Source organism: Gossypium hirsutum, chromosome A10, assembly GCF_007990345.1.
Source record: "Gossypium hirsutum isolate 1008001.06 chromosome A10, Gossypium_hirsutum_v2.1, whole genome shotgun sequence".
Lineage (NCBI taxonomy): Eukaryota > Viridiplantae > Streptophyta > Magnoliopsida > Malvales > Malvaceae > Gossypium > Gossypium hirsutum.
This window is the reverse complement of record NC_053433.1, coordinates 114,664,556-114,686,440: the sequence shown is the minus strand read 5'-3', so window position 1 is coordinate 114,686,440 and position 21,885 is coordinate 114,664,556. Positions and strand designations below refer to the sequence as shown.

Sequence of the window (21,885 nt, the reverse complement as noted above, 5' to 3'; positions counted from 1 at the left end):
TAACCATGAGAATTTGGGTTCGATCCTAAACAAATTCATTCCATTCCCCCAACAATCAGAAGAGGATATAAGATGTTGTATGTGTTATTAGAGTTGTTGACGAGGTTTTGAAAGTGTTAGCACAGATTGAGGTTTTGAAAGTTTTTAAGTACGAGTTTCATCATGGATAAATACTGTGTGCGTAGATTCTCTAATCACTCTTACGATTATTTGAAGTACTGTAAGTCTTACCATTTTGAGCTCTGTCCAGATTTATTTTAATTTATGTATGGATATAATATATATGTTTTTTAGTTCATTATATTTTATATTGAGTTGATTTTTTGTTATAATTAATTGAACATGTATTATTTATAATTTTTACTTATAATCTTATATATGTACGAGTTATCTCTTTAAAAGAATCTCATAATTTATAATAATACTATGATCAAGTTATCTTAAATTAAAATATAAAAACTGAATCCCTGGTTGAATTTCTTTTTGATATAATTATAGGTATTTTCATCTGTTTTATAGTTCGAGACAAATTATATTCGGATCGACGTTGTATTTAAGTAAATTTACTCCAACAATATCAACTCCAAAAATTCAAATTCGACCCCAAATACCAAATAAGTAATGTGTAGAATTGCAAAATAAGAGAGCCAAAAAAATAAAAATGAATTAACTGGTTGACGTGCTAACAGCAAATCTGATGGCCAACTAAATATTCTCTCCATTTTTTGCAAAAACCTGAAAAAAAAACAATACTGAATTTAGAATTGGACAAAATTAGAATTTATTAAAATAATTCTCTTTTTTTTCTTAATTAAGAAGATTAAGGTTTTAAAAACATCTGGGCACATGAAAATGGCTGTTTCCAAATAGAAGAAACTTTAATATTTTAATTTAATGAAAGGCTGACAATGCAGTTGCAGAGAGAAAGACTTTTAATTTTAATTTTAATTTATGTATATGATTTATGTCATTATCACTCGTTTTAATTGTGCTCACCTTCCAAAATAAATGTCATTATTTATTTTGTTCCATAAATGGATAAACAGAATATCAAATGCTGAAAATTTGACATTAATTTTTTAAGTAATGGTATATAATCAGAGAAGAAGATAATTCCAGAAGAAATTATATTTAAGTATTTGATTGAGTTGATTTACGAACAACCGACATCAATTCGGTTTAATAATCTATACAATACATTAAATATTCGACTGAATTTGTGTCACGAGTCAACCGAACATTAATTTAATTAAGTAATGGCTAAAATATCCATCTATTGAGGCATTTCTCAAAGAGTGCCTCGACCAGTGTCAATTAAGAGTGGCATTAGTGACTCAAAAAAATAGCCATGTTTGAATTGGTAAATTTTGGTAACAAATAACTTTGGGCTGTGATTTTTTTAGCTGGTTGAGATACTTATTAGTCCATCCTTCATACCCAAATTACATTTAAAAGGAGATTTTGGAGATTAATTTGGATTGGGTCGAAACAATCATCATCCCTTAACTTATGGATCATATTGACTCATGACTATTGAAGGAAAAATATCCACGCTTCTTTTTGGGTGTGAAGTAGTGCCAAATCAAAATACCCAAAAAAGGAGGTGATCCAGCCGCACCTTCCAGTACGGCTACATTGTTATGACTTTACTCCAGTCACTAGCCCTACCTTTGGCATCCTCATCCTTGCAATTAAGGTAATGACTTCAGGCACGGCCAACTCCCATTGTGACGGGCGGTGTGTACAAGGCCTGGGAACGAATTCATCGCCGTATGGCAGACCAGCAATTACTAGCGATTCCAGCTTCATGCAGGCGAGTTGAAACCTGCAACCCGAACTGGAGATGGGTTTTTGGAGTTAGCTCACCCTTGCAGGATCGCGACCCTTTGTCCCGTCCATTTTAGCACGTGTGTTGCCCAGGGCATAACGGGCATGATGACTTGACGTTATCCTCACCTTCCTCCGGCTTATAACCGGCAGTCTGCTCAGGGTTCCAAACTCAACGGTGGCAACTAAACACCAGGGTTGTGCTCGTTGCAGGACTTAACCCAACACCATTTATTAAAGGCTTATCTTGTGTTATTCTGAAGATATTATTTGTGTTATCTATCTTACTTAATTTGAGGGATAATCGATTGTAACAGTTTTAGTATGTTAGCAAGTCTCGTTCATTTATAAATATAGTGAGAACTTGTATAGATATTGTACTCATTTGAGAACACTTTTTTTTTCCTGAGAGGAATGTATTTTTGAATATATTATTCTTATTAATGAAGTAAAAAACCAGTCAGAACAAAGGTCTCAACATGATTAATCCAAGGCCTATAATAGCCACCCATTGAAAGCTACATTCAACACCTCAAAACAAAGAAGCAAAAAACAGAGCACCAAAGCACCTAGACACCTACTGATATCATCAAATAGAACACACAATTACAATCAAGAAGCATTACTCTCACCACCAAACCCCACCATAAAGAAATGAAACTCCATTGACTACCATCCAATACTAAACTAAATTACTAGTTGAAATTTCTAATTCATCACCATATCGGTCAAAACCCTTAACACCAAGTTCCCACTCCTCATCTTTGAGCTTTCACATCAGGTCAACAAAAACACCATCCTTTAGGATCATATATCCATGAATAAAGTTTGATTTGCAAAAAACATAAATCAAGATATTTTATACAAAATCAAACTTTCTTCTTTCTTAGCTTGAGATCCTTGATGTTAGGTAATCACATTGGGTTCCAATTAATTTCAAAATCACATTGAGTCAGACTCCTAAATAGAGGGTAAAGCTTTTTCAATTTTTTTTATTCAATTGACTCGAATCTAACCTTAAGTGGTACTTATTAATAAACTTTTATACTCAAAAAGTGTGAAAATGATAATTTCAAAAGCATAATGCTTATGAATTTGAATTATATCATATCTCTTTTCCTTCACGTTATAATTTAAAAAAGGCTTAAATACTCATTTAGTCCTTGAATTTATCACTTTCTTTTAAGTTAGTACTTATACTTTTTTTATCCTAACCTATTACTCGAATTATTTTTTCCGTCCATGGTTTTGGTATTCTTTATAACGGTATTAGTTTTTAATGATGTGGCGGCTTGACCCAATAGAAAAATGCCACAAGTTTTATTTTCTTTATCTATTTGGCAAGAGAAAATAGGTGGAAAGTGAATGGTTATTAAGTTTTTTTGTTTATTATTAATGAAAAAAAACCCTTAATTATCATTCTCATATATGCTTTCCCTTTTTTCTAGAAAACAAATTTATTGTTGAAGCCTTCTTAGTTTTAAGGATTTGAAACCCATTGCTTCAAAAGATAGAGAAATGTCTTTCTCGTCAACCTCAAACTCAAAAGCTGGTAAGGAGAACTTGTGGATTGAAGGCTCCCATCGCAGCTCGACCATGTCGTCGAGCAAAGGAAAGAAATTTTTTGGATGCTCCAAATTTAAAGATGTGCTTATGTTCTTATTTGAGTTGGGTTTATGTGTGCTTTGTGTTTTCATTTAGAATGGGTACCGATATTGAGTTTGTGAAAAGTTGGGATTAGGGTACAAAAATTATGGTGAAATTGTAGAAAATTTTGAGGAAAGCAAAACAATGGTTGTGACTTTTTTCGATGGGTCGAAAGGAATAGTATTAAAAGAGATCACGAAATATGATATATGAGCTAATTCATGTGAACAAAATCTAAAGCTTATACACATCTTCGATATAATACAAAAACATCACGTCAAAAATCCAAAAGATGTAGCAATCAATCTATGCTACACCAAAAAGAAACCCAAACTTCAAACAAGAAATGAAAATTCAACATTAAATCTTATTAAACCAAACACTCATTAAATACCCCTTTTTCTCTTTCCCATGCAGTACGTACTTTTCTTTTTCTTCTTTTCCCAACTACAAACCCTAAACCCTAATCTACATGTTGCTCTTTTCACCAGCAAAGCCATTTGAAATGATAACTCGAAAGACAGAAATTAAAAACCCAGAAATTCCGCTGACGACTCATTTGCATTTTGCATTGTGTTGGCTTAGTCTTAGCCTTTCTCCAAATGGAAAACCCAAACCATTAGAAAACCCTACTCATCGTTTAGGTTTCTTTATAAAGAGAAAGGGGGCTTCCATGCATTGTTTTTTGTTTGCTTTTGTTACTATTTGCTATGAACTTTCACATGGCGACTCCATTTCGGCTTGGCCCGTCTTTCCTGGGTTTTTAAGTACTACTTTTGCTTGCCTATATTAAGGGTTCATATTCTTCGATATTAATGTTTTGTTTTTTCCTTTGTTTCCTTGGTAACCCACTTTATTTATTTTGTGGAAAAAAGTTTGGGTTAAACAGTATCAATCATGTTTTTTCATTAGCCTACTCATTAGTTTGCAGGCCCAAAATTTTGTCTAATTTTATCATTATATTAATATATAATTAGGTGAGGGGAGGAAGGCCATTGCCTGCCCCTTTTTCCTTTCTATTTGTCAGCTTAGATGTTAAATGTTAACTCGAATCTAACGTGAAACATATTTTAATTATAATTTTAAGATAGTGAAATTAACCCTATTTTGTTATTAAGGTTTTAAGCCAAATTTTCTATGGGGTAAAGATTGAATAGTGAAGTTTTGAAGGACCAAAAACTAATTTTACTATTTTGTCAGCTTACAAACTTTACCATTTTTGAAGGCACCAAAATACTACTCCTGTTCTACCTGTGTATAGGAATTGAAATGTTTATAAGATAATCTAACGAAGATATAAAATAAGATAGAGATGTCTTCATGATGCTTAGTATAGATGCTTTCATGATGCTTTTATTAATAAAAATTTTAGTACTAATTTTTCGAAACCGAATCACAACTCGATTCTAGTTATAATCCGATGCAATCCAACCAGACCGGATCCAAGTGGGGATAATAATGAGAAAGAATGTTTAGGGTAGTGATGATGAGGTAAAATCACATTCCATCAAAGGAGAGACGTGAGAAAATATTGGTCTTTTGCTTGGCCAGGAATATTAGTGATGGTGACCACAGCCAAAATCTGGGGTTCTTGTTCGTGCAAGGTAAACCCCTACCCTACTCCATTTTTCCCTTTTTAGTCCTCAATTATCAATTTTATTTATATTTAAATTATTTACCAAACATGTCTTTGTTTCTTGTCAGCTAGTGCATTGATGAAACAACAGTGTGTGCATATTCATGTTCAATAAAAAAAATGCATGAGCAAACTTTCTTCACCTATATATGACGAAATTAGAGTAATACGAAAATAATAATAATTAAATCATGAAGTTATCTGAAAATAATATTAATATGCGAATATTTAAAATTTTATAAAATACAAAATATGAATGTTTTAAAAGTTATATAAACATTAAATATTTTAGATATAAGTGCCGGGCGTAGTGGTATCAGGGACGAAGCCAGAACAATTTTTTAGGGGGGCCGGATGAAATTTTAATTTTTTATAGTCTATATCTTTATGATTTGTAAATGATTAAATCAAATTTTTATAATTTTAGGGGGGTCAAAGTACAATTTTACTTTTATTAATTTAAAATTTTTTAAAAAAATAAAGAGTCTAAATAGAAATTTTACATTTTAGGGGAGCCGGGGCCCTGCTAGCCCCCCTAACTTTGCCCTCAGTTGTATATTGTACTCTTAAAAAAAACATAAGATTAAACCTTGAATATAACATTATTAAGAAAAGTGATTACAAACCCTAAAAATGAATATAAAACAAACATGAATAAGTATATATAATAAATTAGGAACACAATTAGAAAAAAAAAACTAAAAACCCATTCTTTCCAAAAAAAAAATTTACTTTGAGGATTTTTTATATTTTTATATAAAATTTATTTAAAAAAATTAAACCCAAACTCACACATGATAAAACTTGATGAACTTAAGACAGTAATACTTCTAAAACTTTAATTTTATTGTTTCAACCAAAATCCCATTGATCTTTCGTAAATTCTTACCATATTTGCTTTTATTTATACGATATACCTAGAACTACTCTTATACCCTCCTTAACTCTTAAATAGGAGGATAATGCGCTTCAACATACTCGAACCAACGTCCTCTTGCACTGTTAATAATATTAATACCAGTCGAATTAAGACTCAATCGACATTAAATTTTTTTTGTAAATATAATTTTATATAAAAACAAAATTCTACCTACATAATGGGGATGTTGTTTGGGCTTTAACTTTAGAAAGGAAAGTTAAGAATTGAGAGAAAAGGAGGCCGAATGTTCATAATGAATTAGAGATTGAAGCCCAAAGGGATGTGGTTTTAGTCAGGCAATATTTCAGGCCTTTCAATGCTCAATTTGAGCCCCAATTTCACTTCTACCAAACCCAAAAGAAAAAGAAAACCCACGACGACCACCGACGGAATTAGAAAAATTGAGGGCTAAAATTGTTATTATACAAATTAAAATTATATACAATTGACGAAAGATTTAATACAACGATTAATTATTCACTTTTAAAATTGATAGGGATTAAATATCTCTATTTTTTTTAGAATAATTAATTTACTCGATTTTGTAATTAAAAGGGATTGGAGAAGTCTTTTTACCATTAAAACAAAAGAACAATCGAATATCATCTTACCTATTTAGGTTTGTAAAAATTGAAGTGGTTAAAGAAAATTAAATAGGAATACATTATTTAAAATGATAAAAAATAATAATTTAATAAATTCAAATTCAAATTAATTATTTTCGTTATAATTTTTTTAATAAATAATTTAATATAAAAAATTTCTCAAGCGAAGTAGGGAAATTGTACTTATTTTCATAAAATCAGTACAATTAAATAATTATAAATCCAAAAGTTACTTCAATCATAACAAACAATATTTTTTTATTTGCATTTATTTATATAAAAAAGAATTAATGAAAAATGAAAAAAAGGAAAAAAAAAAGAGTAATAAAAACATATTTAACCTGATAATTGAAATAATCTGATGATCTAGTGACCAAATTAAAGTTATAAATCATATTTTAGGGACCCCTGAGCAATTAATCCAAGTTATTAAAAATGATTGCGGTGAGCGTGGATCGAACACGCGACCTTCAGATCTTCAGTCTGACGCTCTCCCAACTGAGCTATCCCCGCTGGTGATTATAAACTTAATACTATGTTTTTAAAACTATTAGACTCTACTTCAATGAAACCCTTTTCTCCTCGGCTCTCAAATCCATAGTTCCATTCCAGAGGAAAACCCTAAAAAAATTGCCATTCGTATAAAAAATTCAAAGGCAAACAGATTACAATCGCTTTCCTCCATCGACTCTCATCGTTATCGACAATGGCGGTTCCTATGTTCGTATTGGGTAATTTAACCTTAACTACTAAAACCCTAATTTTTCATTTTTCATTTGAGATATATATATGTGTATGTATGTTTAATTGTATATACCATCATTTTATTTTCTATTTTGCAGTTGGGCAGGAGAGACTGAGCCAGAGGTTATTTTCCGTGACATTGTTCAAAGACTTCGCCATAAATCCACTGGTATTTTTGCTTTATTCAAATTATTTTTAACAAAAACGAAAAAAAGAAGAAGGAAATTCTCTAAATTATACGAGTTATATATATAATATCAAAATAATATTTACGTATACAAAGCCAAATTTACAGTAATAAGAAAACCTAAAAACGACAAGCACTTTCAAATGAAACGCAAGTTTCCTTTTTTGGCGCCATAATTGAAAATAAAGCCTCGAGATCAGGTGGTTGAAAGAACCCATTCCTCGGTGGCTCTCTCTTCATATAAACCGCTTGTTTCTTCTTAGGCGCCGGCGGACATAGCGGAGGGGGCGCCTTTTGTGTCTGCCGCATCGATGTAAACAAAGCCTCGAGATCGGGTGGATGAAAGAACTCATTGTTCGGAGACTTTCTCTTTATATGAACCGCTTGTTTTTTCTTCGGTGCCGCTGGACACGGGGGAGGAGCCGTAGCTTGTGAGTGCCGCCTCGGCGTCATAAAACCTTCTTCTTGTTCATAAATCTCCATTAAAAGAAAAAGAGATTTTGAAATAATAGGATTTTGCATGTGAAGGTTTTTTATAAGAGAGATCTTGTGGGCGTGTTAGCTTGCTATGGAAGAATGAAGATTTTATTTTAATTTCTTTTTCATTTATCTAAACGTACTGTGGAAGGAACCATGAAACTCAGAAGCTAGTTTTGGTAAAAAGGTATTTATAGTCCCTCTCAATTTTGATGTTAAACGAATTGGTCCCTAAAAAAACCGAAGCAATTTAATCATGTTAATGTCGAAAGTGAGCATCTAATGACAATTAGTCATAATATTAATATTTTTCCACTAATTTTACATAATTTTGAATGATATAATAACAAATTTTACTTTCAAAATTTACACATTCTATCAATATATATATATAAATCCAAAGTTTTTTTACATATTCTTTTTGAATTTTTTAGAATTTTTTTTAAAATTTATACGATCTTTGAATAATTATTTTACAATCAGGATCAAATTAACATAATATATAAACATCGAGGGTTTAATTTGTTATTATATCAATTAAAATCATGTATAATTGATAAAAAAATATTAATTGTCTTGATTAATTGTTTTTAATTGTCCGCATTCGAGATTGATAAGGATTAAATTAATTCAATTTTTAAAAGATCAATTTACTTAATATCGAAATTAAGACATACACGAGAGATTTTTTTTACTTTTCTCTTTGATGGAGTGGTTATATGTGATGGAGAATTGATTAATTGTGTTGAAATAGGTCCTACAATGACTTAAAAAGTTGGCAACTTTTTACTTTGAACTTGGAATTAAGAATTATATGAAAGTGGCTGATTGAATCTTAACTCGATTAGTATCAGTATAGGAGATCGTGGGTTTAAGTGCGCTCAAGTGCATTATCCTCCTATTTATCAATTAGGGAGGGATTATGGGTAATTCTAGGTATTATGTCAAAAAGAACAGATATGATTAGAACATATAGTGAAATTATTAAAAAAAAGTTTATAAAAATTGACATGGTTAAAAAAAATTAAATAGTACATTTTATTAATGATTTAAAATGATAAAAAATAACAATTTAATAAATTCAAAATTAAATTAACTATTTCAATTTCGTTATAAAGTTAATGTTTTAATAAATAATTTAATATAAAAAAATCTGAAGCGAAGTAGGGAAATTGTACTTATTTTCATAAAATCAGTATAATTAAATAATATTATAATTATAATTTTATGACTAATTTAAAATTTTTAACTCCTATTGAGGGACCCCTGAGCAATTAATCCAAAACAGTAAAAACCACTGCGGTGAGCGTGGATCGAACACGCGACCTTCAGATCTTCAGTCTGACGCTCTCCCAACTGAGCTATCCCCGCTGTTGATATCCAAACTTAATACTAAAGCTTTAAAACTATTAGAATCTACTTTTCAGTTCATCACTCTATCAGAAACCCTTTTCCCCTCGACTCTCAAATCCATAGTTCCATTCCGTAGAAAAACCCTAAAAAAATGCCATTCATATCAAAAATTCAAAGGCAAACAGATTACAATCGCTTTCCTCCATCGACTCCCATTGTTATCGACAATGGGGCTTCCTATTTTCGTATTGGGTAATTTAACCTTAACTACAAAAACCCTAATTTTTCATTTTTCGTTTGATATATGTATGTATGTATGTATGTATGTATTTATAATTGTATATACCATCAATTTTTTCCCTTAACCATTTTTTTTTCTATTTTGCAGTTGGGCAGGAGAGACTGGGCCACGGGTTATTTTCCGTAACATTGTTCAAAGACCTCGCCATAAATTCACCGGTATTTTTGCTTTATTCAAATTATTTTTAACAAAACAAAAAAAAAGGAAATTTGTATATGAATTTAGGTGTTCTTTTTGGGGGCTTATTGCAGGGGAAACTGTGACAATTGTTGGTGACCATGATCCCGCTTTACTGAAATACTTTGATTGCACTCGTTCCAGCCCCCGATCCGCTTTCGATAGCAATGTTGTTTTTCAGTTTGAAATCATGGAATATGTATGTAAAATTTAACTTTTGGTTTTGGTTTTGTGTTTTTTATGTATGGGAGTTATGAGAAGCTATGAACTCAAATTTAAGTTTGAATGTGAACTAGAAATGCCTTTGGTTTATGAGAGTATTGGATGATATTGGTTTATGATTGAATGTAGATAAGGAAGTTTTAGAGTTTTGGGCATGGCTCGGCATGTTAACTTGTGTACTTTTTTTTTTTTTCTTTTTTACAGGTTCTCGACTTTGCATTTGATCGGTTGGGTGCAAATGGATCACGGGTACATTGATAAGTTTACTGCTCTTATTAGGATGTCCTGCTTGTGTTGGTAATTAGGATATGCTTTGGCAGTAGATAAATTGTCTTCAGATAGTTGATTTTACATGAATTTAAATGCGCCTTTGAGCATGCCTGGGAATTTTATTGGCTATTGGTTTTGGCATTTTCCCTTCACGCAGCATCCGTTTATTGGCTTCCATTTTCGTCATTCATAATTCTTTATTTGACATTTCGAGTTTAATTAATTCGTTTTTGATTTGTTGTTTATTCGAGGCCAGAACAGATTGATCATCCTATCCTGATCACAGAATGTGTGTGCAACCCAGTTCATTCCCGCAGTAAAATGGCAGAACTTCTTTTCGAGACTTATGGGGTTCGATCTGTAGGTATAAAGCACTCATTTTAACGTTACATATCATGCTCAATTCGTTTATCTGAGTGATACATGGCCTTGCATGCTTGAGTAAGGTTCAAGTTTCTTGGAAATTAGTTATGTTATTAGAATTCAAATCCTGTCAACAATTTTGATATATATATATTTCAGTCCAAATGTATATCTTCTCTGATGCTCGAATTTTTTCTGTTTGTGATTGCAGCCTTTGGTGTTGATGCTGTTTTCAGCTACAAGTATAATCAACTGCATGGGATTTGTGAGAAAGATGGTCTAGCTATCTGCCCGGGATTCACCACAACTCATGTCATTCCTGTATGTTCTCTAGACTTAATATTTTATATTGATGCATAGATTTGCAAAGTTGAGGCAATCATTATTTATTTCGGGGCTTGTTAGCAAGTCGGCATTATGGGACTTGACACAATAAGTTTAGTTTCTGCTTGGAATTTTCCTTATGTTCCTCCGACAAACCTTTTTACTGGTCTGGTGGAAGGTATATCTTGTAATAGACATTAGAATAGGAATTTACAAAATCTGACCGACACAATGAATATTAGATTTCGGCTACGAGGATGCGAGTGCATTACAGTTGTGGTTATAATGTAATTTGTTTGACTGTAGTTTGTTGATGGGGAGCCCGTTTACAAAGGATGCTGTCGGACTAACATTGGCGGTTACCATATCACTGACTATTTGAAGCAACTTCTTTCACTTAAATATCCTCATCACATGTGAGCATAAGTTCTGCTGGATTGCCGGAATATGACATTCTTCAATAGAGCTTTTGCTAATGTTTTTTTAAATGCTCATGATAGGGCTAGATTCACATGGGAAAAGGTTGAAGATCTGAAGATGGAACACTGCTATATTGCACCCGATTATGCCTTAGAAGCTCAATTATTTCAGGTATTGACTTACGTGTGTTTTTTTTCTTCTGCTATCCTCTTTGCAAGTGCTGAAAGGTTAATTACTGTGACAGAAAGGCGGCAAGGAAGCAGAATATAAAACCAGGTGTTGGCAGCTCCCGTGGGTTCCACTGCCTACCGATGAACCTCCTTCTGAAGCAGAAATAGCACGAAAGGCTGCTATAAGGGAAAGGCAAGGACAAAGATTAAGAGAAATGGCCGAAGCGAAGAGGTCTTCTAGAATAAACGAACTAGAAAATCAATTGCAGGGATTGGAATTTCTTTTGCAACAACTTGGACAAGTTCAAGAGGAAGATATTCAGTCTTTCCTTTCGGAAACTGGTTATGCTTCTAAACAGGAAATAGAATTGACTCTCACAAAAGTGACACAGTCATTACGAAAAGCAAAAGGTGAACCAAAGCCTGAACAAGCTGAAAACGAGGAGAAGGCAGATTCTTGTACAAGCGATAAATATCCGCTTATCAATGTTCCTGATAATATGCTGACCCCCGAGCAGGTACCGATACTTTTAGTGGCAAATATCTAATATGCGTTGCCTTTTTTCAGTTGGCTTTGCTTGGCAAATGAAGTACTTTTAGATAAAGGAAAATGATTTCTTTGCTATGTTAATGTGACAGCTCAAGGAAAAGAAGAGGCAGATTTTTCTTAAAATCACGACGGAAGGCAGGCAGCGAGCTAAACAGAAACGTGTCGAAGAAGAATTAGAACGAGAAAGGAAAACCCAGCAAGATGAAGAAAGACGCTTGTATGTCACAAACTCGAAGATATTTCTTTCTTTCCTTTTTCAAATTTAATTTCACCAAGCAAGAAAGCGGCTCCATCACAATTCACACATGTATTTCAATTATTTTACATTTAATCTAATTGATACTTCATTATCTTCTTGTTCTTATCTTTTAACAGGGAGAACCCTCAACTTTATCTCGAACAAATGCATACTAAATACAAAGAACTGTACGAGAAGGTTGAACAGCGGAAAAGACTAAAGACAAATGGCGGACATACTAATGGTAGTAGTTCTGGGGGCGTAGGGCGTGGGGAAAGATTGAATGCTGCTCAGAGGGAAAGAATGCGCCTTTTAACTACTGCCGCCTTTGATCGAGGGAAAGGCGAGGATACTTTTGGTGCCAAAGATGAAGATTGGCAACTTTACAAACTAATGGGAAAAGATAATGATGACGATGATGATGGAGCTGATGAAGATGAGGCAGAGCTGGCCCGTGTTAGTTCTAGGCTCCAGGTCAGTTCGTCTTTGCTTGTATTGATCTATTTGTGGTTTTCCGAATTCTAATGTAAGATGAATCATTCGTTAATTTCTCTGTTCTTGCAGGAGATAGACCCAACATTTGTTCCTAAACCTGAACCGACAGCTTCACAGCCAGCTACCACTGAGGTACCCCATGTTCGTCCGCTCACTAAGGAAGATTTCCAAATTGTGCTCGGGGTTGAAAGGTTTCGGTGTCCTGAAATATTATTCCACCCGAACTTGGTTGGTATAGATCAAGTGGGTTTAGACGAAATGACGGGGGTCTCGATCAGAAGGTTGCCATCGAAGGACAAGGCACTAGCGAACAGGTTGACCAGTTCGGTCTTTATGACCGGAGGGTGCAGTCTCTTTCCCGGCATAAATGAACGTTTGGAAGCTGGAATCCGGATGCTTCAACCATGTGGATCGCCAATTAAGGTGGTACGAGCATTAGATCCGGTTCTTGATGCATGGCGTGGCGCTTCCCTGTATGCTGCAAACTCAAGGTTCCATCAGCAAACGTTCAGTAGGTCAGATTATTACGAGAAGGGAGAGGACTGGCTTCGCCAATATCAAGTGCGATACACATTGTAAAAGTCTATGTTGAGAAGAGATTGTAGTACATAAAATCCGACAGCTTATTCTTCAACATGTTATATTCATGAAAACTTTCAAGCTTACAGTGGTCAGTGGTACTGTAGAAATGAAAGCTTTTAAAAGTGGGATAGATTAATGTTTAGTCCCTGGATTTGACATTGGTTGACAGTTTTTCTTATTTTAGTCCCTGAACTTGAAATTTCTTAAGGAATGATGACATGACACCTTAATATTGTATCACATCATCTTTTTTATTTTTTATAAAAAGCTTCAAAAAATAATTTTTAATTTTTTTTTAGATTTTATATATATTTAAAATTTTAAAGTAATAATATAATATAATCTCAAAATATTACATATTAAATATTTTAAGAATTTATATATTAAATATCTGTAAATACAAAAAAGGTAAAATTTTAATAAAATAAAAATAAAAAATCAGAAGCAACGGCTATTTGGCAAATTACTTGGTAACTAAATCAATCTGACAGCTCTTTATGATACGAACTTTGATATAATATATGTATGTATGTATGCATGCATGTATATATTCATGAAAAATGACCGTTAGTATCAAAATTCGACGACCCATGTCGTTTTTAATTCTACAAAACTCGAAACGACATCCTCCTTTCCCCCTTTTCTAAACATATAAAAAGAAACACAATCTACCCTACCAAAATGTGACCGTTGCAGATCTAAAGAAAAGGCAGGAAATTTCAGCTCCTCCCCCAAAAATATATCCCCTTTGGAAAACCCTATAGGAGCTCTTTTCTCCACCAAAAAGTCTTCCATTTTTAATCTCCATTTTCAAAATCTAAACGAAACCCAATTTTAAGAAGCTCACAAGCTAAGCAAGGAACCAAAAATCTCAAAAAATGGAGTCTTCACAAAGGAGAAAAAGTGGTTTAAACCTCCCTGCTGGGATGAACGAAACTTCACTCCGGCTAGAAACTTCTTCCCCTTCTTCTCCTTGTTCTTCTTCTCTTCGTTCGATTTCGATATCTTCACCACGGATGATATCGAGTTTAAGTTCACCATCATCGTCGAAATCGACGATTTGTAGCGATAGGTTCATCCCGTGTAGATCTTCATCAAGGCTACACACTTTTGGGTTAATGGAAAAGGAATCACCTGCTAAAGAAGGGGGAAATGAAGCTTATTGTCGGATTTTAAAATCTGAGTTGTTCGGTTCTGATTTCGGGTCTTGTTTTTCTCCTGCAGGTCAAGGTTCACCTATGAGTCCTAACAAGAATATGTTGAGGTTCAAAACTGAACATTCGGGGCCAAACTCACCTTATTCTCCTTCAATTTTGGGGCATGATAGTGGTTTCTCTAGCGAAGCATCTACACCTCCTAAACCACCTAGGAAAGTCCCTAAGACACCCCATAAGGTAACATATTTCGATTTTCGAGTTACTTTTCATACCCGCATCGGATTCATACCCGAGTTTATGTCAAATTTGTTGAAATGAAATGAATGCAGGTTCTTGATGCTCCATCACTTCAAGATGATTTCTATTTGAACCTTGTTGATTGGTCATCTCAAAATGTACTTGCTGTTGGGTTGGGTACTTGTGTTTATTTATGGACTGCATCCAATAGTAAAGTAAGTTTATATATGCTTTTGAGGGATTTAGAACAAATGAATGTATTTAGAGTTTTAACATGTTTCTGTTTTGCTCTTAGGTAACAAAGTTGTGTGATTTGGGACCAAATGATAGTGTTTGTGCTGTTCAATGGACCCGGGAAGGTTCTTACATATCAATCGGTACAAATCTCGGTCAAGTTCAGGTAATTAACTGTCGGTTTCGAACTCGTCATCCATTAGAGTAAAAAACGGTTGAGGTTTAAGCATTTTGATTGTTATATATAGGTTTGGGATGGAACTCAGTGTAAGAAAGTTCGAACCATGGGTGGACATCAAACAAGAACCGGTGTCTTGGCTTGGAATTCGCGGATACTGTCATCTGGAAGCAGGGATCGTAACATTCTTCAGCATGATCTTCGAGTTTCGAGTGATTACGTTAGCAAGCTTGTTGGGCATAAATCCGAGGTTTGTGGATTGAAATGGTCACATGATGACCGTGAACTTGCTTCTGGTGGGAATGATAATCAGCTTTTGGTTTGGAACCAGCATTCACAGCAACCAATTCTTAAATTGACTGAACATACAGCCGCTGTGAAAGCCATTGCTTGGTCACCCCATCAAAGCAACCTTCTTGCATCGGGTGGTGGAACTGCGGACCGATGTATTCGGTTTTGGAACACTACTAATGGTCACCAATTGAACAACATAGACACAGGGAGCCAAGTATGCAATCTATCATGGAGTAAGAATGTGAATGAAATAGTTAGCACTCATGGATACTCTCAAAATCAAATTATGGTGTGGAAATATCCATCAATGGCAAAGGTTGCAACTCTAACAGGCCATAGTTTTCGGGTCCTCTACCTAGCCATGTCGCCTGATGGACAGGTAACGTTTCCTTAACAATGAATCGTACTCTCAAAGGTTGAAAACAATTCATTTTAGTATAATAACTGTTTTTTTCATCTTTTCATGCAGACCATAGTGACTGGTGCAGGGGATGAGACTTTAAGGTTTTGGAATGTCTTCCCATCTGTGAAAACACCAGTAAGTATCATTACCAGACAACACACAGTTCAGTTCTATAAGATTCTAAAAGCTTCTATTCTTACAATACTTTCACTTGTTTTTTCAGACACCAGTTAAAGATACGGGACTCTGGTCTTTAGGCCGAACCTATATACGATGAGACTTGAATTGGTTTTCTCTTTTTGTAAATGAAGACATTTCTGCAGAAAGCAACAACGGAGATTTTTATTTGTTTTTTCATTTTTTTGTTATTTGTAAGTACTTATAGCTTTAAAAGAAAATATATTAATGAACTTCATTGCATTTGAATATGAGAATAAGAGGATAATGATGTCGGGATTTGAAACTCAGATGGTCAGACCTACTTAACATTACCTCGTATGGCCAATACAACAAGAAACTCAAGACGGTCGGACCTACTTAACATTCACCTAAACCACTAGCTTCGATCTAATACATCTTTAGGCCGAACCTATATACGATGAGACTTGAATTGGTTTTCTCTTTTTGTAAATGAAGACACTTCTGCAGAAAGCAACAACGGAGATTTTTATTTGTTTTTTCATTTTTTTGATATTTGTAAGTACTTATAGCTTTAAAAGAAAATACATTAATGAACTTCATTGCATTTGAATATGAGAATAAGAGGATAATGATGTCGGGATTTGAAACTCAGATGGTCAGACCTACTTAACACTACCTCGTCTGGCCAATACAACAAGAAACTCAAGACGGTCGGACCTACTTAACATTCACCTAAACCGCTAGCTTCGATCTAATACATCTTACCACCGGCTATTATTCTCTGGTACATGTTAGCAATTCGGTACATGATGGATTCACCTTTTCGATAAATACCAGTAAGCAGCCCCTGGTTTCTTATTTATGTAACCTGTTGGGAAAATGCAGCAAACAGATCATCAATATCAATTTTTCATATCGATTGCGTGCACGGTAATCCATGTTTTCATGCATCTTTATGTCTAAATGTGTCATCATGCAAGAGACTGAGAGGGGAGATGTTTTCCATACCAGTAAGCAGCCTCTGGTTTCTTATTTATGTAACCTGTTGGGAAAATGCAGCAATCAGATCATCAATATCAATTTTTCATATCAATTGCATGCACAGTAATCCATGTTTTCGTGCATCTTTATGTCTAAATGTGTCATGCATGCAAGAGACTGTGAGAGGGGAGATGTTTTCCACACCTTGTCTCCATATATGTGGAATCCATCAATGGCTGCAATCCGACCGTAAAGGACTTCACAAGACTTTACCTTCTAAGGGGCAGGAACCCAAGTCGAGAGTGCATAAACAATTCGTCCTTTCCATCCTTGGAGCAGCCAGCGATTATCCTCATCGATTACAAAGTCCTTATGGTATCCTGTATCTACCCTCTCCTTTGCTATCTTCATAATCTCCTTATTCAGAGGCAACTGTCTGAGACCAGCCCTTGTGTTCCTCATCTGCCACTGCTTGTAAGTCTCGGGCCTCTCAATCCTTTCAGCACCCTCGCATGCAATGACATTCATTGCCTCCCATCCAAATATCTCTCTTTCAATCAGCATCCGTTCTGGAATTTCGCGAGGGACGTTAGTCTCGAGCATATCAAATAAAGTAGAAAAGTGGAAGAGAGCCTCTCTAAATCTCGTGATAAAGAACGGAGCACTATAAGCACCATTCACAATCCCCAGTATGAAAACATCAGGATTCATCTTCCTGATCAAGTTAAGAACCTTAATCCTTGGACTCTCCACAATCACGGTCTCATCTAGTAGATTTCTAAGCCTGTACATACAGTTCACAACAAGTACTTCATCACGATCAATCCCAAGGTCCTCAATTTGAATGGTGTCCCACTTCTGAGCAATAGCATGGAACTCAAACGGAACTTTGAATGTTTCAGCATAGTTTGCAAGACGGCGCCCTGTCTCTTCCACCCTTTCTGCCGGCCGAAAACCCGGTTGTGGAAGATCAATCCCTGTAATCCTTAACTTAGGCGGTCCACCAGGTCTAGACGAGAGACGTCGTATAAGGCAAGGCCATTGGAAACCATATAGAATACCAAAATCAATAATATGAAGCCTAGCAGCATCTTCAGCTAGATTCATTATAGTCTTATTTGAGAAGAAATTTGAGAGCTTCTTAAAAGGACAAGCAGCAAGAAACAGATGGTGGGCTTTCAACACATCAGCGGCTGAAGTCGGCTTTGTGATAAGCGCAGTGTAAATTTGGGTCCCGGAACCAGCTAAGCGTGCCTCTAGGCCATCAATGAAATAGTGAGCTATCCTCCGCATCCCATCACCCATAGGTGAAGAATGCTGCCTGATTTGCTTGATTAGCTCATTAGCACTCCTCCGATCATCAGCTGCAACGGCTTGTGCACAAAGGGTTAAGAGAGTTCTCAAATCCACCATGTTCCTTTTACCACCATGTTTCTTCCCACGTGCCTTTCCACCATTAGACCCTTTCAATTGTCCGTTCTGTTGCACATTCTTGCTCGTTTCATCTTGCAAAACTTTTTGAAGCTCGGTTACACTTTGACAATTTAGTAGCACCATATCAAACATTTCAGGGCTTACAGCAGACTCAGTATAAACTAAAGATTGCTTGGTACTCCTCCCACACTCTAGACTCAGATCCTCAGGATAAGGTTTTTTCTTTCCCCTTGATCCATCCCGGGAAATCTCATCCTTATCCACCTTATCTACTGCCACATCTTTAGTCTCTTCCTTTAGCTCTTTGAGAAACAATCCGTCATTCTCCCCGTGAACAAACAAGCTTCCACCATTCGGGAGGAACTTACTCGCTTCCTCGAAGCCTTTTCTGAATTGTATGGCAGACTCACTATTGTTAAATATTTCCGGAAGCCTAACAGTACTTACCGGAGAATCTGCATATCCATCTACCACACTACCAGTACTGTTTCCCGAGCTATGAGATGAACTAGCCTGGGATGGGAAGTTCAGAGCCCTTTGCTCACTGAAATCGTGATTGTGACCGGGATCAACTACGCTACCACTACTAATGCTTGCACTACTACATCCCCAACAATTTTGACCATGACTTTCATCGGAGCTTTCTTGGTTTTGATCACCATCATATTTAGGAGAAGGTGGATACCTCTCTCCGAGAACCTCATAAAACGCTTTCTCGGCAGCCTGAAGTGCTGCCGATGACTCTTTAAACATACAAGTCTTATCTTCCATATCTTCTTCCATAAGCATCTGACTTATGTACTTAAGAACTTCATCGCTAAAGTCAAAATCCTCATGCAAATCTCCCTCGTTCACACTCGAGGAAGGCACTGAATTTCCCGGAATCGGAACAGGTTGGTTATCAACATTTAGTCCAACTATATCAGAACAGGTTCCAAAGGAAGGCACTAAATTTCCCGGAACCATAACATGTTCCAAAGGAAGAACATCAACATAATTCTCATTCTTAAACTGGCTAGCAAAATCCCGACCGGATAAGGCCAACACTGTACCATCATTTAGTCCAACTCTATCAGAACAAGTTCCCAAGGAAGACACTACGTTCCCTGAATTTCCCGGAATCATAACAGGTTCCGAAGAAGGAATATCGACACATTTCTCATTCTTAAACCGGTTATCGAAATCCCGACCGGATAAAGCTAAGACCGTACCGTCATTTAGTCCTACCCTATCCACAAAACTATTAGATCCCTTCAGCCAACCATCCATGACTATCAAATTCCCAACCTAAAGACCTTAAAACATCAAAAAGTACAGCGTCAAACATAGTGAAAACAGGGATTAAAATAAAAAACCAAAATTGTTTTAGACATTATAATAACAATAACATAAAACAAAATTCCCTAAGAACATAAAAAGTAATACAGCATCAAACATAAGTAAAACTGGGTTTAAACTAAAACTTAAAACTTTGGGGCTTTATAATAACAAAAAGATAACATTTTACAACAGTTCATAACATAAAAATAATACCTTTGAACAGTACATAACATTTAAAAAGAAAACAAAAACAAATCTTTGGACAGCATAAAACGTAAAACATAAAATAAGATGTTTTATATAGACATAAACCCAGATAGAAATGATCTTAAAAACCCATTAAAATACATTGAGACTAGCTATAAAAATAAATAATAAAAATTCAAAAGATGAATGAAGTACCCGAGCTGACTCAGAAAGAGAAAGACTTTAACTTTTTAGAGTTAAATGATAGAAAAGTATGCTTTGTTTTGTTTTGGAATGAATAGAAATTAATGTGTTAAAAAGATGATGATGATTGTACCAGGAAGGTTGAAGGTGGCAGATGATTGGTTAATCTCAGCGGTCCGTTCATTAAAAAATATTTTTTTATTTATTTCTTCAATTTAAATTGGAAAAAAAGTTTCCATATTTTCACTAGAAATTACAGTAACCAGTTAAAAGCAAACATTAATGAGAATATTTTTTTATATAATTCTGGTTTGGGTGAATTAAACTTATCCATAGATCAAATAAAATATTTAAAAAAACATTTTTTATTAAATAAAAAATATTATTAAATGGTAATATTTTTTAACTTCTAAATAGAAAGATAAAAGCTAAAGATAAAAGCGTTTTAGCAAGTTTAAAGCTATGTCACCTTATATTAGCAATAATGTGGATGCCGATGTTAATTGAGCTAAAACTTAATTAGTATTAAATTAATAATTTTAATGAAAATAATTGGTGAAATAATGGATTATAATTTTTGTTTCGAAGTGCTAATCATAGCTTAATTTGATAAAATAAAAATCATAAAGATAAATTTAACCCTTAACATTTATCTATTTTGACCATTATTCTTTATTGGGTCACAACCTTCAACATTTAGTCAAATTGCTTGCTTTTAGACAGGAAAACTGACAGAACTGTTAAAATTTTAATGGCATTAATGTGGCAGCTGATGTGGAATTTTAGATATACTTTATTGCTAACATAGATAATTTTCTAAAGGTTTTTATGAATTTTTTGAAATTTGTTGATTTTTTTAAAAAAAATTGAATTTTTATGAATTACATGGATTATAATGCAAATGACCACATTAATACCGTTAAAATTTTAAAAGTCCGATTCACTTTTCATCTAAAATAAATAATTTAACTAAATTTTAAAAATTGAGGATGAAACTAACTCGAAAAGACCTTAGAAACTAAATTTATCGTTGTATTCAAACAAAAAGTGCATCACTTATTTTATTATTATTGAAAGTGGTTTATTCCATTTTTCTAATCATTCTTTACAACTTAACAAAATAATATCTTTTAAAAAAAACTTTTAATGATCCAATTGTGGTTCAACCAATTAAATTATCGATTCTTATTCGATCATAGGCTCAACAATAAATAAACAAATTTAAAAAATTTACAAAATTGATTCAATTATCAATTTTTATCTCAATTTTTGATTTTTACCGATTTTGAACAGCTCACTTAAACATCGAGTTGATCCTTATATCAACACTCTAACCAACCGATCCAAAGCCATTACTACTAATAACTCTTTTATTAAAGAATTTAACAATTCAAAAACAGTTATTGGTTAAGTCAAAATATACGATCTTAAATAAAATTACATTTACGATATAATTATTAGTCGATAATTAAAATATATTTAAATTAATATCTTAATAAAATTGAATACGACATATATATAATAAATCTAAAAATAACTCATATATAATTTATGCAAAATAAAACCCGAAACTTGAAATATTAAATTTCTTTTATCTAACCAATATCAT

At 34.0% G+C, this 21,885-nt stretch overlaps 3 protein-coding genes and 2 non-coding genes across 10 annotated transcripts; 2 read left to right on the top strand and 3 right to left on the bottom strand.

The window, feature by feature from the left end:
- Window positions 1-7,074: 7,074 nt before the first annotated feature.
- TRNAF-GAA (transfer RNA phenylalanine (anticodon GAA)) lies at window positions 7,075-7,147 on the bottom strand. Its single transcript has one exon. It is a non-coding gene; the product is annotated as a tRNA-Phe (tRNA).
- A 2,193-nt stretch (window positions 7,148-9,340) lies between these two features.
- TRNAF-GAA (transfer RNA phenylalanine (anticodon GAA)) lies at window positions 9,341-9,413 on the bottom strand. Its single transcript has one exon. It is a non-coding gene; the product is annotated as a tRNA-Phe (tRNA).
- An 83-nt stretch (window positions 9,414-9,496) lies between these two features.
- LOC121202958 (actin-related protein 5) lies at window positions 9,497-13,747 on the top strand. 3 transcript variants are annotated; one of them, XM_041078173.1, is made up of 12 exons: window positions 9,497-9,647; window positions 9,784-9,854; window positions 9,948-10,072; window positions 10,300-10,344; window positions 10,627-10,729; window positions 10,940-11,049; window positions 11,359-11,468; window positions 11,553-11,643; window positions 11,717-12,160; window positions 12,282-12,409; window positions 12,568-12,904; window positions 12,995-13,747. In XM_041078173.1, exons 1-12 carry the CDS (start codon window positions 9,547-9,549, stop codon window positions 13,502-13,504), a joined length of 2,175 nt encoding a protein of 724 aa, XP_040934107.1. In that variant the 5' UTR covers window positions 9,497-9,546; the 3' UTR covers window positions 13,505-13,747. The 3 variants fall into 3 exon arrangements, with proteins under 3 accessions (XP_040934107.1, XP_040934108.1, XP_040934109.1); XM_041078174.1 differs by lacking the exons at window positions 9,497-9,647; window positions 9,784-9,854 and having other exon boundaries at window positions 10,622-10,729; XM_041078175.1 differs by lacking the exons at window positions 9,497-9,647; window positions 9,784-9,854; window positions 9,948-10,072; window positions 10,300-10,344 and adding an exon at window positions 10,374-10,392.
- Window positions 13,748-14,011: 264 nt separating this feature from the next.
- On the top strand, window positions 14,012-16,473 carry LOC107930047 (protein FIZZY-RELATED 3). The gene is made up of 6 exons (XM_041078172.1): window positions 14,012-14,901; window positions 14,994-15,116; window positions 15,197-15,301; window positions 15,384-15,986; window positions 16,077-16,145; window positions 16,234-16,473. Exons 1-6 carry the CDS (start codon window positions 14,386-14,388, stop codon window positions 16,285-16,287), a joined length of 1,470 nt encoding a protein of 489 aa, XP_040934106.1. The 5' UTR covers window positions 14,012-14,385; the 3' UTR covers window positions 16,288-16,473.
- Window positions 16,461-20,393, bottom strand: LOC121207790 (scarecrow-like protein 9). 4 transcript variants are annotated; one of them, XR_005902919.1, is made up of 4 exons: window positions 17,337-20,219; window positions 17,160-17,193; window positions 16,884-17,019; window positions 16,461-16,558 (listed from the first exon to the last, which is right to left on the bottom strand). XR_005902919.1 is itself a non-coding variant. In XM_041078171.1 (3 exons), the coding sequence occupies exon 1, from the start codon at window positions 19,833-19,835 to the stop codon at window positions 17,409-17,411; it is 2,427 nt and encodes an 808-aa protein (XP_040934105.1). In that variant the 5' UTR covers window positions 19,836-20,214; the 3' UTR covers window positions 16,738-17,019; window positions 17,160-17,193; window positions 17,406-17,408. The 4 variants fall into 4 exon arrangements, 1 of the variants encoding a protein (XP_040934105.1); XR_005902916.1 differs by lacking the exon at window positions 16,461-16,558 and adding an exon at window positions 20,289-20,393 and having other exon boundaries at window positions 16,738-17,019; window positions 17,337-19,861; XR_005902917.1 differs by lacking the exon at window positions 16,461-16,558 and having other exon boundaries at window positions 16,738-17,019; window positions 17,337-19,861; window positions 20,100-20,217.
- Between the last annotated feature and the right edge of the window lie 1,492 nt (window positions 20,394-21,885).